Source organism: Eumetopias jubatus, unplaced genomic scaffold (genome assembly GCF_037043125.1).
Source record: "Eumetopias jubatus isolate StellerSeaLion01/CBP00866 unplaced genomic scaffold, mEumJub1_p1.0 scaffold_17, whole genome shotgun sequence".
Lineage (NCBI taxonomy): Eukaryota > Metazoa > Chordata > Mammalia > Carnivora > Otariidae > Eumetopias > Eumetopias jubatus.
Genome location: NW_028274823.1, coordinates 8072580 through 8087567, shown reverse-complemented (window position 1 = coordinate 8087567; position 14988 = coordinate 8072580). Strand labels below are relative to the sequence as shown.

Here is a 14988-nt window from a genome sequence, read left to right as displayed (position 1 = left end):
TGCATGCACACTCTCGGCTGTCAGTTCCGGGACACCTGGCTGGGACAGTGTGAGCCTGGAGCCCTGGGAGAGAGTGAGCCAGGAGTGGCTTATCCGCTCCATTGGAACGTGAAGCTCTGTCTCCAGACAGTGACGGGCCTAGCCCTGCAGCCTCAGGTTTGAGAGCATCTGGAGTTTTGGGAAGTTATGGCTCTGGGGTTGCCCTTGGCTTATATCTCAGTCACAAGGTATCTGTAAAACCTTTGAAACCTGGCTTTTCCTAAGCTGCCCCCCCTCCCCGTCCCTGCCACCAAGAGCCTTTTTTAAAATAGATTTTCTTCTCCTCGAAGCACAAGAATTTTATCATATGAAGTAACTGATGTTCATTAAAGGAGATAGGAAGGGGCACCTCCGTGGGCAGCCTGCTTCTCCCTCTCCCCCTCCCCTTGCTTGTGTTCCCTCTCTCGCTGTGTCTCTGTCAAATAAAGAAAATCTTAAAAAAAAATAAATAAAGGAGCTAGGAAAAATTCAGAAAGTACAAGGAAAAAAACTGTTCATCGTTCTACTAAACTAGAATAACGCAAATCATGCTTAACCTTTCCAGGTTTTTTAGTTTCTCTCTCTATATATATTTAAAATATTTTATTTATTTGAGAGAGAGAGAGAGAGAGAGAGAGCACAGGCAGGAGGAGCGGCAGGCAGAGGGAGAGGGAGCAGGGAGCCCGATGTGGGGCTCCATCCCAGGACCCCGGGATCATGACCTGAGCCAAAGGCAGACACTTAACCGACTGACCCACCCAGGCGCCCCAGCTACTGTAATGTTCTTTACCATCCCCCACTGTTGGACATTGAGCTTTACTCCCAGTTTCCCTCTTGTACCCAAACCTGTGAACACCCTTGAATGCACGTCCTTTTGTACGTATCTGATCATTTGTGGAGAAATCCCACCTAGTCGGGAAGTTGTCAGGCCATGATGCACATTGCTTATTTCTGTTTCAGAAAGGTGGTTTCAGTTTACCTTCCTTACCAGCAGTAATCCCCCACATACTCACCACACCGTGTTTCTTACTTTCTATAAAACAGTGGTCTTTGAGTTGTGCTGTGTTGGTATTGTTCCTGACGAATGCATCAGAAGAGGGGGGTGGGGGGATTACTTAGCAGTGAGCCATCTGCAGGCCTCTGTGGGGGTCTGGGTGCAGACAGAAGACCCGGGGCTTCTCGAGTGCTCGATGTCCTCTCAAGGTGTCTCCCTGTGGGTGTGTACGCCCCTCGGGCTGAGATCCAGACAGAGCTCAGTGCTCCTTCCCCGCCAGCCCTACTGGCCCGCAAGAGGGAGAGTGCACCTGGGCAGAACCCCAGGATGACCAGAAAATGTGTGCCACGTGGGTTTGCTTGGGAAAGCTCCTTGGCACTGAAAGTTCGCGCTCCCACACGTTATCACCTGTTAGAACAGTTTATTCCCCGGCACCCGGAGGGTAAAGAGATGGTGGCAGGAAAGATTTCAGAAAGGTGAACAAATCCGTGTTAGGGCTCGAGCCAGAAAGTCTGCCGGCAGGGCTGTGGTGCACCCTCCGGTCCTCTGGATTGCCGTGTTCCGTGGGAGCCCGGCCGTGCTCCCTCCACTGTAGTGCAGTCAGAGAGGAGGTGCATCCCGGGCCTGACAGGTGAGGGTTTTTTATTTCCCCCGACAGCGCACTTTTTGACCTCTATCTTCTTGCCAATGATTTTTTAAATCCTAAATGATTTGGCAATAATTGCTCCTCCTGGCGTGATTATTGCCCTTCACCGATAGTAAATCTGTGAAATCCCCAGGGGCCCCAGCGCATTTTGGTATGCGGAGCCCACAAGCTGGCCTGGACAGGCATCGCTGCCCCAGGCAGCTGCGTACCTTGCGCCCCCGGCACCCCTGCGCCCCCACAGCCCCACTCGCGGCTTCAGGGCGCTGCTTGGGCCGGGCGGCGGCTCATCGCACACAAGCACAGCTGCTGTTTCTCCAGAGTGCCCCCTCCGAGAGCCCAGGTCTCTTGCTTCCATCTTTGGGGGCCGCAGCAACCAATGTGCTTGCCCCCAAAGCCCTGGGGGGGCTCTGTTCTGAGGGGGAAGAATTTCTGCTGCCTTGGAAGTGCGTGGGCACATAATTTTCTATTCCCCACAAGCATGGAAGGCATCAGGCTTGACCTGCAATAACTGGAAGACCTGTTTCATTTTCAAGGAACTTCTAGCAAGATGGCCCCTGGAGCCTCAGGGGGCAGTGGACAGAATCCTAAGTTGGAGTGTTATGCATGTTCACTGGCCGACTTAAGGGTTTCGGGACAACTCCTTGAGAGGGCAAAACAGAGTCTCATACTGGGGCTTATGGCTGGTTCGGGCACCTGGGCTGAGCATCCCCCCTGCTCCAGCCCCCTCCTCCTGGCCGAGGTGTGTGGTGGCCTGGTTGACCCCGGCTTGCAGGATCACCTGTGGGTACAACAGGCTTTGCTGCTCTTCCCCCGTCAAGTCCAGATGCATGCATTGCCACTGGCTGTTTCTTCTTTTGTGATTGATGATTTCCCCAGAGCTGCGTGGGAGCTTGACGGACACACGAATTACACCCATTTGGGTTTGGCCGTGTTCTCCCCAGCATCAGTCATTCTAGAAAAAATTTACAATTTTTACCATATCTGGGTACTTGCCACAGGCACTTTTATTTACTTCATTTTTCTTTAAATCAATTTATTTTTAAAAACTTATATAATTAAAAAAAAATTTTTTTTAAAGAGGCTCCATGCCCAGTGAGGAGCCCAACACAGGGCTTGGACTCATGACCCTGAGATCAAGACCTGAACGCTTAACTGAGCCTCCCAGGAGCCCCTAAATAAATGTATTTTATTTTTAAAATTTATTTATTTTTAAAGACTTATTTATTAGAGAGCGAGCAGAGTCAGGGGAAGGGTAAAGGGGGAGAATCTTCAAGCAGACTCCCGCTGAGCGGGGAGCCCGACGTGGGGCTCAATCCCAGGACCCTGAGATCATGACCTGAGCTGAAACCAAGAGTTGGACGCTTAACCAACAGAGCCACCCAGGTGCCCCTAGATAAATGTATTTTAAAAGGAACTTTGATCACTCCTATAAATGGAAAACCAGAATCATTTACCATAGATTGCTCAAAAAATAAATGCAAACTAGTTACATTAAAATGCATGTCCTTGTTCTACCTAAAATCAAATAGTGTGTCACCCGTATGACTTTGGGAAGTGGGGGATTCGAGACAGGATCTGAGGCCATTAGTGAAGCGTATAAAGTTTAGGATATTCACTGGAAGAAATGCAGTTTCAAGTTCTTCATGCATCTTGCGGGGTGGGAGGGGGGCTGTAGCCACTCACCTTTGGCACAGTTCTTAGTGCTGGTGGTCATTGTCCATGTCCCAAGCTTCCTCCTGGGGCCAGCATCTGCCTGTGGCTTCACTGACGAAGCCTCCTTCAGCCTCTGCTTGAATATGATCAAGTGACAGGGGCTCAGTACCTGCGAGACAGCCTGAGCCGGTTGTTAAAAGAGCCTCCTGTGCGCCCGGAATTACCTCCCTGGCCTCCAGAGTGGCACCAGCTCAGTCTTTGGCCTTTTCCACAAGCTCCTCATGATTCCTCCAGCTATTTGAATGCCTGTTCAGATGTTTTCAAGGGCAGTTGCTTCAGGCTCATTAGCCTGTACTTTGTGGAATTCACTGTATGGCTTGCCTTGGTGAATGATGGCAGATGGGTTGTTAGTGCACATGTGGTGTCCCCTTGCTGGGAATGCCTTCACCCCTTTCCCTACCTCCTAACCTGGTTGGCCTCTTTTGCTCTTCAGATCAAAGCTCAAAACTTTACCTCCTCCAGGAAGCCTTTCCTGACCACCACCCCCTCACAGCCTCCTGTACTTGTTCATAGGTCTTGGCTATGTATTTGTGAAATAACCTAGTGAACATCTGTCATCATTTTGACTTTCCTTGATTTTGGCTTGTGGGTTCATTCATTGGTTTGCCATACCTGGCCATCTGGATTCCAGAGAGGAGACTTGTGGAGTAACTGTTGGTTTTGAAGCTTCTGTTCTGGCAGCATCAGGACACCTGCCTTGTCACAGGAGTCTGGTTTCTCAGGCCTGTCTGGCCTCCAGCCACATAAATTCTTGACTGGACTTGAGAACAGATCTAGGAACATGTTTCTAGATGTCTGAGGCGTTGGACTGATTTCTTCCACGTCTTCTCCTGAAAATATTTTGAAGCTTTTAATCAGAGTTCTGTGGTAGTTGAGTGAGGGAAGCTGCTCTTTTTTCTTCAAAAATACATTTATTTATGTAAGAAAGTATGAATCAATTTGAACAAGAGTATTAATAATACATATTGATATTGGCAAAAGGAAGCCCACTAATGGCTAAAGTTCAGGCAACACTGACGTAGACTCTACCTTGGTGACCAGTGAAGAGTCCCGTTGGCTTTGCCTCCTACCTGTCTCCAGACGTGGACAGCCATGCCTTCATCTCGAATACCGGTCCCCTCAACAGGCTTTTGTTGGTCATCAGAGAAGTGCCAGCATCAGCATACATCCCTGCCTGTGGGAGCTCACACGTTGCTGGAAGAGAGAGATAACCAGTACAATGCAGTAGGGGACGTGCAGTGCAGGGTGGTAATCCAAGGGCTTCAGGAGGGCCTTGGAACCCAGATGGGTTCAAAGGTGGTGGTCTTGAAAGCCTGTTGGGGGTTGGCCAGTAGACGAAGGGGGCTAAGCGGGCAGAAAGGTCAACACGTGCCATGGGTCACCTTCTCTCTTTTCCTCTGTGCAGATCCATATTTCCAGTTAGTACTCTTTTCCTTTCACCTGAGAGACTTCCTTTTACATTTCTTTTGTATGGATCTGTTGGCGATGCTGTCTTTTAGCTTAAGACATCTGAAAATATATTTCACCTTTGTTTTTGAAAGATACTTTTGCTGGGTATAGAATTCTAGGTTGGCATTTCCCTCTCTCTCAGTGCTTTAAAGATGGTGGCCCACCGGCTACTCACCTGCACTGTTTTCACTGGGAAATCTCATATCTTATCTTTTTCAGTATGTAACATGCTTTTTTTTTTTCTCCAGCCGTTTTTAAGATTTTCACCTTGTCACTGACTTTGAGCAATTTGATTATGTTGTGTCTTAATGTAATTTTCTTCATTTTTCTTGTGTTTGGTGTTGATTGGGATCTCGGATCTGTGGATTTATGAGTTTTATTGTGCTTGGGAATTTTTTGGCCATTAGGAGAAAGTCAAATATTGTTTCCGTCACCCCCTCTCATCTCGCCATCAGGGATTCCAGTTACACGTATATCAGGCCCTTTGAAGTCACGTCATAGTTTGATGATGCTCTGTTCACTTTTTTTAAAGATTTTATTTATTTGAGAGAGAGAGAGAGAGAGAGCATGCCCGGAGCAGAGGGGCAGAGGGGCAGAGGGAGAGAGAGAAGAGAAGTAGACTGCCTGCTGAGCAGGGAGCCCAATGCAGGTCTCCATCCTAGGACCCTGGGATCATGACCCGAGCTGAAAGACGCTTAACCAACTGAACCACCCAGGTGCCCTGCTCTGTTCATTTTTGTTAAATTAGTTTTTCCTCTCGGTTTCATTTTGGATGGTTTCTATTACTGTATCTTCAAGTTCATTAATCTTTTCTTCTGCATTGTATAATCCAGTATTGATTTCATCCAAGGGGTTTTCCGTTCCAGACACAACGTATCTTAGATGCTACCTATGTAAATAAAATGTAAACGTTATTTAGTACTGCTCATTCGCCATTAGTTATAAATATCAGTAAGTTGCACATTTACTAGTAATCAAAAATAAAAGCAGTTCTCCATCGGAAAAAAATCCGGTGTAGTTGCCATCTCTAGAACTTCGATTGGGATCTTTTCTTTTATCTTCCATGTCCCTACTTAACTTTTGGAGCATGTGGAAGATAGTTGTGGTAACTAATTTAATGTCCTTGTCTGCTAATTCTCACATTTGTGTAGTTCTGGGTCAGTTTAGACTGATTTTTTTTTCTTCTGCTCATTATGTGTGATATTTGTCTTCTTTGCATGTCTGATCACTTTTTTAAAGTGGTTGCCAGATGTTGTGAATTTTACTTTTTTTGGGTGCTGGATATTTTCGTATGCCTATAAATATTTTTGCACTTTGTTCTGGGATGCAGTTAAACAGCTTGGAAACAGTTTGATCCTTCCAGAGCTTGCTTTTAAGATTTGGGAGGCAGCACCAGAGCAGGTTTTGGTCTAAGGCTAATTACTCCCCACTACCGAGGCAAGATGCTTCTGAGAACGCTACCCAGTGCCCTGTGAATTATGAGATTTTCCAGTCTGGCTGGTGGGAACAGGCACTATTCCCAACCCCGTGTGAGGTCCGGGCAGTGTTTTCTTTCATTTTTCAGTGTGATTTTTTCCCTGGCCTCGGGTGGTTTCCTCACTCACGTGTGCTGATCAGCAGTCTATAGAATGCTGCCTCATTCAGAGGGACCTTCTGCAGATCTGCGCCCTTCCTCTCTCTCTGGGTAGCCCCCTCCTCTCTGATACTCTGTCCTGGGAACTTCAGCTGCCTTGGTCTCCCAGCCCCTGGCTCTGTCCCTCAATTCCGGGAGTTTGCCAGGCTCCGTGTGGTCCTGCCTCCCTGCACCCACAGTCTGGAAACTGGAGGCACTCAAGGGGCTCACCTCATATGTTTCCTGTGTCCCAAATCATTGTTCTTCACTTTTTGATGTCCAGTGCAGTGACTCGAAAACTGTTGTTTCATTTGGTTGTCTGGTTTTCTAGTTGTTTCAGGTGGGAGAGTATATCCCACAGGATGCTTTTTGAAATGACAACCAGGCTGCAAGCATTTCCTCTGTGTATGTGTGTGTGTGTGTATTTTTGTTTGCACGTTATTTTGGTTTTTATAGGTTAATATCTTCATTATTGAAAGCAAAACCTCCTCAACTGTGAGCTACAAAGATTTGCCAGAAATTTAGTTAGTTTTCACAGAACTAGCGGTTGGCTCCTGGTTACAGAGTATTTAGCTGCAGGTAAAATCGAGCCTGTGTTTGAGTAGAGGCAAGATGGGGTCAGCCTCCCCACACATCCCTGTGACACCATATCACTTTGACACCAGCTGATTGATTTCACATTGCCCACATATGCACTGTTAGGGCCACTCGGCTCTTGGGCAGGGGGGTGGAGGGGTGCAGCAGGAGATATATTCAAAGTGGGTTGACTAATTTAATCAATATGATGACAATATTGCCTTGTTTAATTTGTATGATGGTGGTTTTAAACATCAAATCAAGCAGTTGATGATGTCAAAAAAGATGAGGGAGCACAGAATAAACTGTCCTGACATCGCTTCTGAGCTCATGTCCCTGCCCGGCAGGCCATCATGATTGGAGATGACATCGTGGGAGATATTGGCGGTGCCCAGCGGTGTGGAATGAGAGCCCTGCAGGTGCGGACAGGAAAGTTCAGGTGAGTGCCCCGCACGTGGTCAAGTTCACCTGCCTGCCTTCCTCTGTGGATTCCTGGGGTATCCATGTTTTTGTTTTGTTTTCTTCCCCAAAATAAAGGGGGTTGTTCTTTTAAAAAAGCATGGTATATGGACATCTGCTGACCTCTTTGTCCTCTAAGGACAGGCCTCGCTGACCTTTTCATCACAAAGAGTGGTCAGGTAAAGCCGCTTTTGATACAGGGTCCAAGATTCAAAACTGGGATTTGGATGGGGTGGAGTGTGGAGACGAGAGAGCAAGGGCTCCAGCTGTCCCAGGCCATAGCAGGTTAGGCTGAATTTGGGCCGTGCTCCATTGGGCAAGGTGGCCAGAGCCTTCCCTGCCCATGGAGCTTCCAGCTTGTGGGCACTTGGCTCCTCCGGGTCACCCTCCTTCTTCTGCCCTGCCTTCTCTGTTTGTGGGGGACAGAGAACCCAGGGACGGCAGGCCTTCAGCAAGGGTGAGATGACGTGATGGCGTCCATGATAGCATCTCCCTTCCGGGGACAGCCTCCTGGCTTCTACGGAGGCTGGGTTCTGTGCGCCTGACAGCAAGTGGGGGACTCTCTGCTGCTGGTCACTCTCTGGAGCCGCACTGTTGAGTACGGTGGTCACAGGCTGCCTTGAACTGTGGCTGCTGTCAGTCGGATGTGCTGGGAGGACAAAATACAGATTTCAAAGACTGAAGGGGAGAGAAAAAACGTGAAAAAGCTCACTTGTCACCTTTTCTACCGATAACATGCTCAGAGGCTGGTATCTTATGTTAATTTCACCTGCTTGTTTTTATTTTTGTCAGTGTAGCTGCTAGAAAGTTCTTGCTTGCTTCCCTGGCTCACATCAGGGCTCAGTGCATTTCTGTTGGGCGCGGGGGCCCCTGCACCTCCCCCTTTCCCCTGCAGATGGCACTCGTGACACACAGACCCCAAAGGACAGCCCTGGAGAAACCATGTGCTCTGCGGGCCCCCGTGGGGCTGGGAAGCCACAGAGGCCTCCATGGTACCCTGCACGGGGACCACTTCGTGGTGTTCTCTGTGGTTCTCCCGTGTGGGTCAGCTTCCCTCCAAAACGCAGTCGGGTCTTCCTGAGCTGACCTTTATCTAACTAGAGTTACTGCATGTTTCACCAAGCACAGCTGGTTCTTCCTGGTGGCCCTGCGTCCTCCGTGCTATGAACACACCCCACTCTTCCCCTTCCCTGGCAGGGACACTTGGGTGGGTCCCGGTTTGGCCATTCTTTGAAGTGCCGCCAGGAACACCTGATCCATGTTTCCTGGGCATGTGGGCATGAGTCCTCGTAGGGTAGGTCTGCTTAAGATGGAATTGCTGGGTCATGGGGAATGCACATGGTCAACTTTACCAGGTAATGCCAGACTTCCACACTGGTGGTGTGGGTTTATGCTCCGCCTGCAGTGGGCAGGACCCCACTTGCTTCCAGCCTCTTTCCCACTTGGCTGTTTTGAGGGGGAAGCCTGTGTTCTTGCTAGTTTACGGACTTAGGGGCCTCAGGGGCAGTGTCGGCACCCAGCAGTCCAGTCCACCCGGATGTTGGGCCCCCTAGGGCAATGGGGAGGGACCCACAGGGGCCTCGGGTGAGAAGGCATGGGAGAGGCAGAGGTGGGCATGGGTGGTGAGGTCAATGTCTATGAGGGTGGGAGGGGCGGGGGGCAGACACGCCCCTCTTGGCCCTGCCCTCTGGCTGTGCCTGGGTTGGACTTCCTCCACACCTGCTCGGTTTACCTGCTCTTTGATTGGCTGGTGGTGGAGGGACAGTGCCTGGCCCCTCATTTTAGTGCATGTATGCCCAGTAGGGGTGATGTTGCCCCCAAGGGGGTCAGAATTCCTCTTAAGGGTGAAAAAACTTAGAAGTACCATGGTTGGGACCTTCTGAAGGGCCATAGTACATAAACAGGGTGGGGTGGTGGGCACCTTTTGTTTCTGCCTGTGCCAAGTGTGATTCTTGTGTTCCTTTAGGGTCACCCTTATGCCCCCAGCCCCCCAAAGGCACAGGCCTGGGCACGGGACTCAGGCTTAGCCAGTCTGAAGCCTGCAGAGCTCCTGGCCACAGTTGATGGGATTGTGATCTGAGTCAGGCTGGTGAGTTAGCCTAGGATTTTCCAGAACCCCTAGGAAAATGGCCAGTGAAGTATGAGCCAAGAAGTTCCAGTGGCCATTTTTGGTACTCCAGAGAGAACCCTGATCAAGGATGAAGTTAACAGTCAAGAAAGCAGAGTCTAGAGACGGGGAGAGAGAAATTTCAGTGACATCGTTGGAGCATCTGGATCTAGCTCTGCCTGAAGCTGATCCCTCCTCTGGCCTTTTTGGTAAAGTGGGCCATTAAATTAGGATTTTTATGAGCAACAACAGCAAGGAGCACGGTGGTACCTCAGCATCGGTGCATACAGCTCTGTGGTCTCCCTGGCTGGTTAGCCATGTGGGCTTCTTTCTGATGTATGCCCATTGGGGAGCCTGCCCCAGGGCTTCCCTGTCTTTACGTGCCGATGATGTCCCCATGCTGCCCTTTTCAAGGGGCAGATAGAGACCTCCACAGTGGCCTTTAGCTCACGCCACTGCTGGCTTTCTCCCTGCTATAGAAAGTTCTGGAAAGAACCTCATTTAACCTCAGAGGAAACTGCCTACAAAGGTTTGCCAGAGCTGTCTCAACATAGAACGAGCTGCCTGGAGAGGGGGGTGTCCTCATCACTAGAGATGACCTGCAGAGGCTGGTGGACCTCCTTCTGGGGAGGCTGAAGAAGGGGCAGCAGCAACATGTGGCGAAATGAAGCCTCAAACTCATCCTGAGGCTGCTGATGTTGGATCAGGTCTTTTCTGTGCCTCTGGTCCCTGGGACGAGCCCAGGAGGCTGGTCCTGTTTCCCTGCTGCCAGACGCAGAGGTTTCAGTGCCACATTCCCATTTGCGGAGGTGGAAGCTGAGGCCCTGTCATTCAAGCCTCACATTCCACCTGGTCTGTTACCTCCTGCTCTAGGTCCAGGGCCGTTGTCACCAGAGCTGGAGCCTGGCCGTGGAAAACCACAGGTAGAGATGGAGCCAGGCATATAGACATCCAAGTAGCGAAGAGACTGGAAGGAAGGACATCTGATTGTTACAGATGATGTAGTTAAGTGTCTTCTCAATATTCTATGATGAGACTCCAAACGAGTTCTTTTTTTTTAAATATTTTATTTATTTATTTAACAGAGAGAGACACAGTGAGAGAGGGAACACAAGCAGGGGGAGTGGGAGAGGGAGAAGCAGGCTTCCCGCGGAGCAGGGAGCCCAGTGCGGGGCTCGATCCCAGGAACCCGGGATCATGACCTGAGCCGAAGGCAGACGCTTAACGACTGAGCCACCCAGGCGCCCCGAGAGTTACTTTATAAAGTACACTTGTGCCCCCCACCCATAGGTTTGTGAATTTGGAAGATTCAAAAAAGAAAACCACCTAAAAGTACAACTTCAGGGGCACCTGGGTGACTCAGTCGGTTAAGTGTCCGACTCTTGATTTTGGCCTCAGGTCATGATCTCCGGATCATGAGATCGAACCCCCTGTTGGGCTCCGCACTGAGCGTGGAGCCTGCTTAGGATTCTCTTTCCCTCTTGCCCCTCCTCCCCCTGCTGCTCGCACTCGCACGTGCTCTCTCTCTCGCTCTCAAAGAAATTAAAAAAAAATAAAGTACAGCTTCATTAGTTCACAAACAGAAACCAACCCAAGTACCCCAATATCCTCAAGCCTGCGTGCAGCTCTACCCTGACCCCTGGTGCCCAGAGAGGACCCCTCCTCACTCACAAGACTAAATCACTGAAAATAGGTCTCTTCATGATGGAAGTCTCCCACCCCCCAGCCTGGCTGCCCCGGTGACGGCTCACCCAGCTCCTTCTGCCTCCCCTTACGACGTGACACAGCCAAGGTGCATTCTGCACCCTCCGAGGTGTTTCATCCAGAAGGGATCAGGGCAAGGGGCTCCGGTCCCTGTGGCAGTGAAACCAGTGCTTTCTCTGGGCTGGGTTATCCCTGCCCTTGAGACGGCCCCTCCGTAGACCCCAGAATGGGGTGGGGGGGGGTTGGCGTGTCACCAGCAGAGGGGCCTGAGCCAGCCCTAGCTGGAGAGGGGACGTCGGAGGTCTGTCTCGAGCTCTCCTAGCTGAAGGGCCAAGCCAGCCCAGCTGTGTCATATGAAGCCAGTGCCCTGTGTCATCTAAGAGGGTTGGGGTCACCATGAAGACCTACTGCTCCCTGAGCAGGACCCCGGTGCAAGATGGAAAAAAGACGGTGCAGCCTGGCCTTCTCTGTGTTCTCCAGGTTCACCCCTGTGCTCTTCCTTCCTGTTCTCACACCCTGCCCATCCCGTCTGCCCTGGGCGACGTGCCTCCTCCCAGATCTGGTAGGGTCAGCTTTCATTTTCCCTTTCTCCCTGCACTGCCTGCTGCTGGGGCCGCTAGAGGGCGCCGTGCTGCCGGTCCGGGGAGGGGCCGGATGCACACCCACTCACACGTGACATCCCTGTCCCACACACTCACACTCAGGTCCCACACCCTCACGCATACATACCCAGGCCACACGCACTCACACATATCCCCACCCGGGCTCCCCCCACTCATACACTCACACCCAGGCCCCCTCAGATTGCACACAGGGGCCTGCTGGCCACGCCCACTTGCATGCCCCCTTCTCCTCCCAAGCTGCTAGGACTGGGGCGGCAGGCCTGGGGTCCTGTCCTCCCTCCGGGCCCTCGCCCTCCTCTGCTGCCCTCCAAGGCCTGGAAAACATGGAGGTGCTGGGTCTCGGGGTTTTGCTGCCAGCTGGGGCCCCAGGAGTTAAAGCAGGTGGAGCAGCCTCGCGTCAGCTCACCAGCCCTTTTTCTTTTTGCCATCTCGCACCTTCTCAGGGGAGAGGAGCCTGAGACCTGCGAGTGCTCTGAGCTCGGGGGCCTCCCAGCCTAACCTGCAAGCACAGTAGAGGCCGGGTCTCCACTTGAGGAGGCAGCCCTCCAGCCCCTTGTGCCCTGTCCCACCTCCAGGCCTTCGTTCACGCTGTGCCTGCCAGCTGTTCCGCCGCCCCTTCCTCAGCTTGCCTGAATCCTGCTGTCTTCCCGCCCTTCCCTAATGAAGGAATTCCCAGAGTCCTCCCGGACTGAAGCGTCCTGAGGGGACCTCCCGGCTGCATATGGAGCGCTGAGAGGAGCAGAGGGGCCATCTCAAGGGCAGGGGTAACTGTGGCCAGCAGAAGCCTGTGACAGATCCCACGCCAGGGCCCTTTCTGCTGTTCCCCAGACACACCTCACCTCCAGGAGAATTACCTGGCACGCCCTCGACTTCCCACAGCCTTCTTATTTTCCAAGCCATTTTTGAGATTTCCAGAATAGAAAAAAATTGCATGTACCCATCCCCCCAGGCCGGACCTGGCCAGGCTTCACCCGTTGGTTCCTGATGTCCTTTATAGCGAGGAGCATCCAGTCTGGGGGCAGGCAGCTCCATGGGCCTGTCTGTAGACTGCTTCATCGGTCTGGGGCACTTCGCCGGCCTGACCTCAGCTCTCAGGACACTGACACTTTAGGATGTGGACATGCGCTTTACCTGACGTTTCCTCGTGATGTGACCTGGGTTATGCACTTTGCCAGAATGTCACAGAAGTGGTGCTCTGTGCTTCTCAGGGCGTCCTATCAGGAGGTGCGGGATGTCCATTTGCCCCAATATTGGTGGTGGTAACGCCGATTGATTAAGATGGTGACTGTCATAAAATCGTGCAAACAAACGTACGGGCTTTCTTCTCTTTGTGACTTATGACCACTTGTGGGGAGATACATGGGGACTGTGTGAAATCCCTCTCCTCACCCTGCTTCTGTCTGTTGGCTCCAATGTCTGTTGCTGCTTCTTCTATTATGTTTCTATGATGGTTGCCAAAGTCATTCCATCTTTTCATTCTTACATTTGTTGTTGGCATTCTACCGTAAAGAAGAATGTTTTCTTCTCCCCATTCCCTTACTTAAACCAGTGTGGACGTATGGAATTCTATTTAATTCAATGGGTTACGATCTGTTACTATCAGAATTTATTTTGAGGCTCACATGGTCCCCGATGTGGCTAGTGGCAGCCCTTTCCAGCCGGCTGTGTGGCCTTTTGACCCATCGCCACCATTCTCTGAGCCCTTCCTTAATTTTCTGGCACAAAATAATATTCTGTCTTTGCCTCAGCCCTGGAGCCAGCCATTTCTCAAGAAGCCCTGGTTCCTTTTAGTGGAAAGTGATGTTTGGAATGGAACCCCAGCGCACTAGAAACTCTTCCCATGCCTCTGGGTATCACTGCTCTCTGACCCTCTCCGTGGACAGAGGTGGGACACGTACGCATGGGTGTACACGTGCATTCACACGTCCATCTGCCAGAACCTCTGTATCCGTATCTGTCGAAGACAGCACATTCCCCGCAGCACCTCTGATTCCAGGCCAACACCGCAGGCTTCAGCCCAGCCTTATGCCTTTGCAGATTTGTACCTTCCTTTTCCTACGGGGAGAAACCTGGTTTACATTATTCTCTCTCCATTTGCGTATTTGCTCAGTCCCCTTGAATATAGCCTGCCTGACCCTGCTGGGCTGCTGAGTGCTGTTCCTAACCTCGACTGCCATCCCACCCACCGCCCCAGAGCCTCCTGATGGAGGGCCCTGGCCCCCTTCCCAGGCCTGGGTGCCACGGGCTACCCTCCCACAAGGAAGGAGGGAAGACACCAGACATTGGCCACCTCGCCTGCCTCCCTGCTCTCTCCCACCCTGCTTCTTGAGCGAAGGGATGGGTCTTTGCCCGTTTTGCTTTCCCCACAATGCCTTGCACGTGGTGGGCGCTCAGCATTTGTTAAACTGAGTGGGAGAGCGGCCCTTCAGCTTCCCAGCCACTTTCACGTTGGTGGCCCCCTTCCAGCCTCGTGGTAGGCATTTGAGAACGTACCGTTTTCTGGAGAAGGAGCTGACTCCCCCAGGGTCCCCCCGGCTAGTAAGGCGGCTCCTGGGAAGTTGCCAGCATGTCTGTCCCAGCTGTCCCTGTGCCTGGATGAAAGCCTAGCCATGTTGCATGCCTGTTTGTATGGGAGGAGCGACCCTTTGTTGCTGGCTCCCGGGCACTCACCTGGGCTGGTGCTACTGCGGCAGGGCATGTCCTCCCCAGACAGAGAGGAGCCTCAGGCTCACATCCTGGCTCTGCCACTTTCCAGCTGGAAGAGCACTGAGCCTCAGGTTTCTCATCTGTAAAATGGGGATGGCGGGGGGAATATTCCTTTGTATCCTGAGCAGCTTTGGTACAGCAGGAGCTCAATAAATACACAACTACAGGAGAGAGATCAGTGAGATACCTTGTCTGCCCATCACAGCAGGGCCCGAGGCTGCTGGCCTGACCCTCTACATGCCTGGGGCATCCCTGAGGGCAGGCTCAGCCAGGCCCCCACTTCTGGGTACAATCACAGGGGTCATGCCCCGGGATAGTCGTGGCACCACTTTGAAAATTCGCCCCTAGAGACCGTGACCTCCGATTTCCAAAACATTCTCA

At 51.6% G+C, this 14988-nt stretch overlaps 1 protein-coding gene across 2 annotated transcripts in view; it reads left to right on the top strand.

Moving 5' to 3' along the window:
* LHPP (phospholysine phosphohistidine inorganic pyrophosphate phosphatase) overlaps positions 1 to 14988 on the top strand; it is a 127763-nt gene that overhangs the window by 45767 nt on the left and 67008 nt on the right. For both annotated transcript variants that reach the window (XM_028119906.1, XM_028119908.1), the window contains exon 6: positions 7356 to 7447. In XM_028119906.1, coding sequence (XP_027975707.1) covers positions 7356 to 7447 — 92 coding nt within the window. The remainder of the gene's footprint in view (positions 1 to 7355; positions 7448 to 14988) is intronic.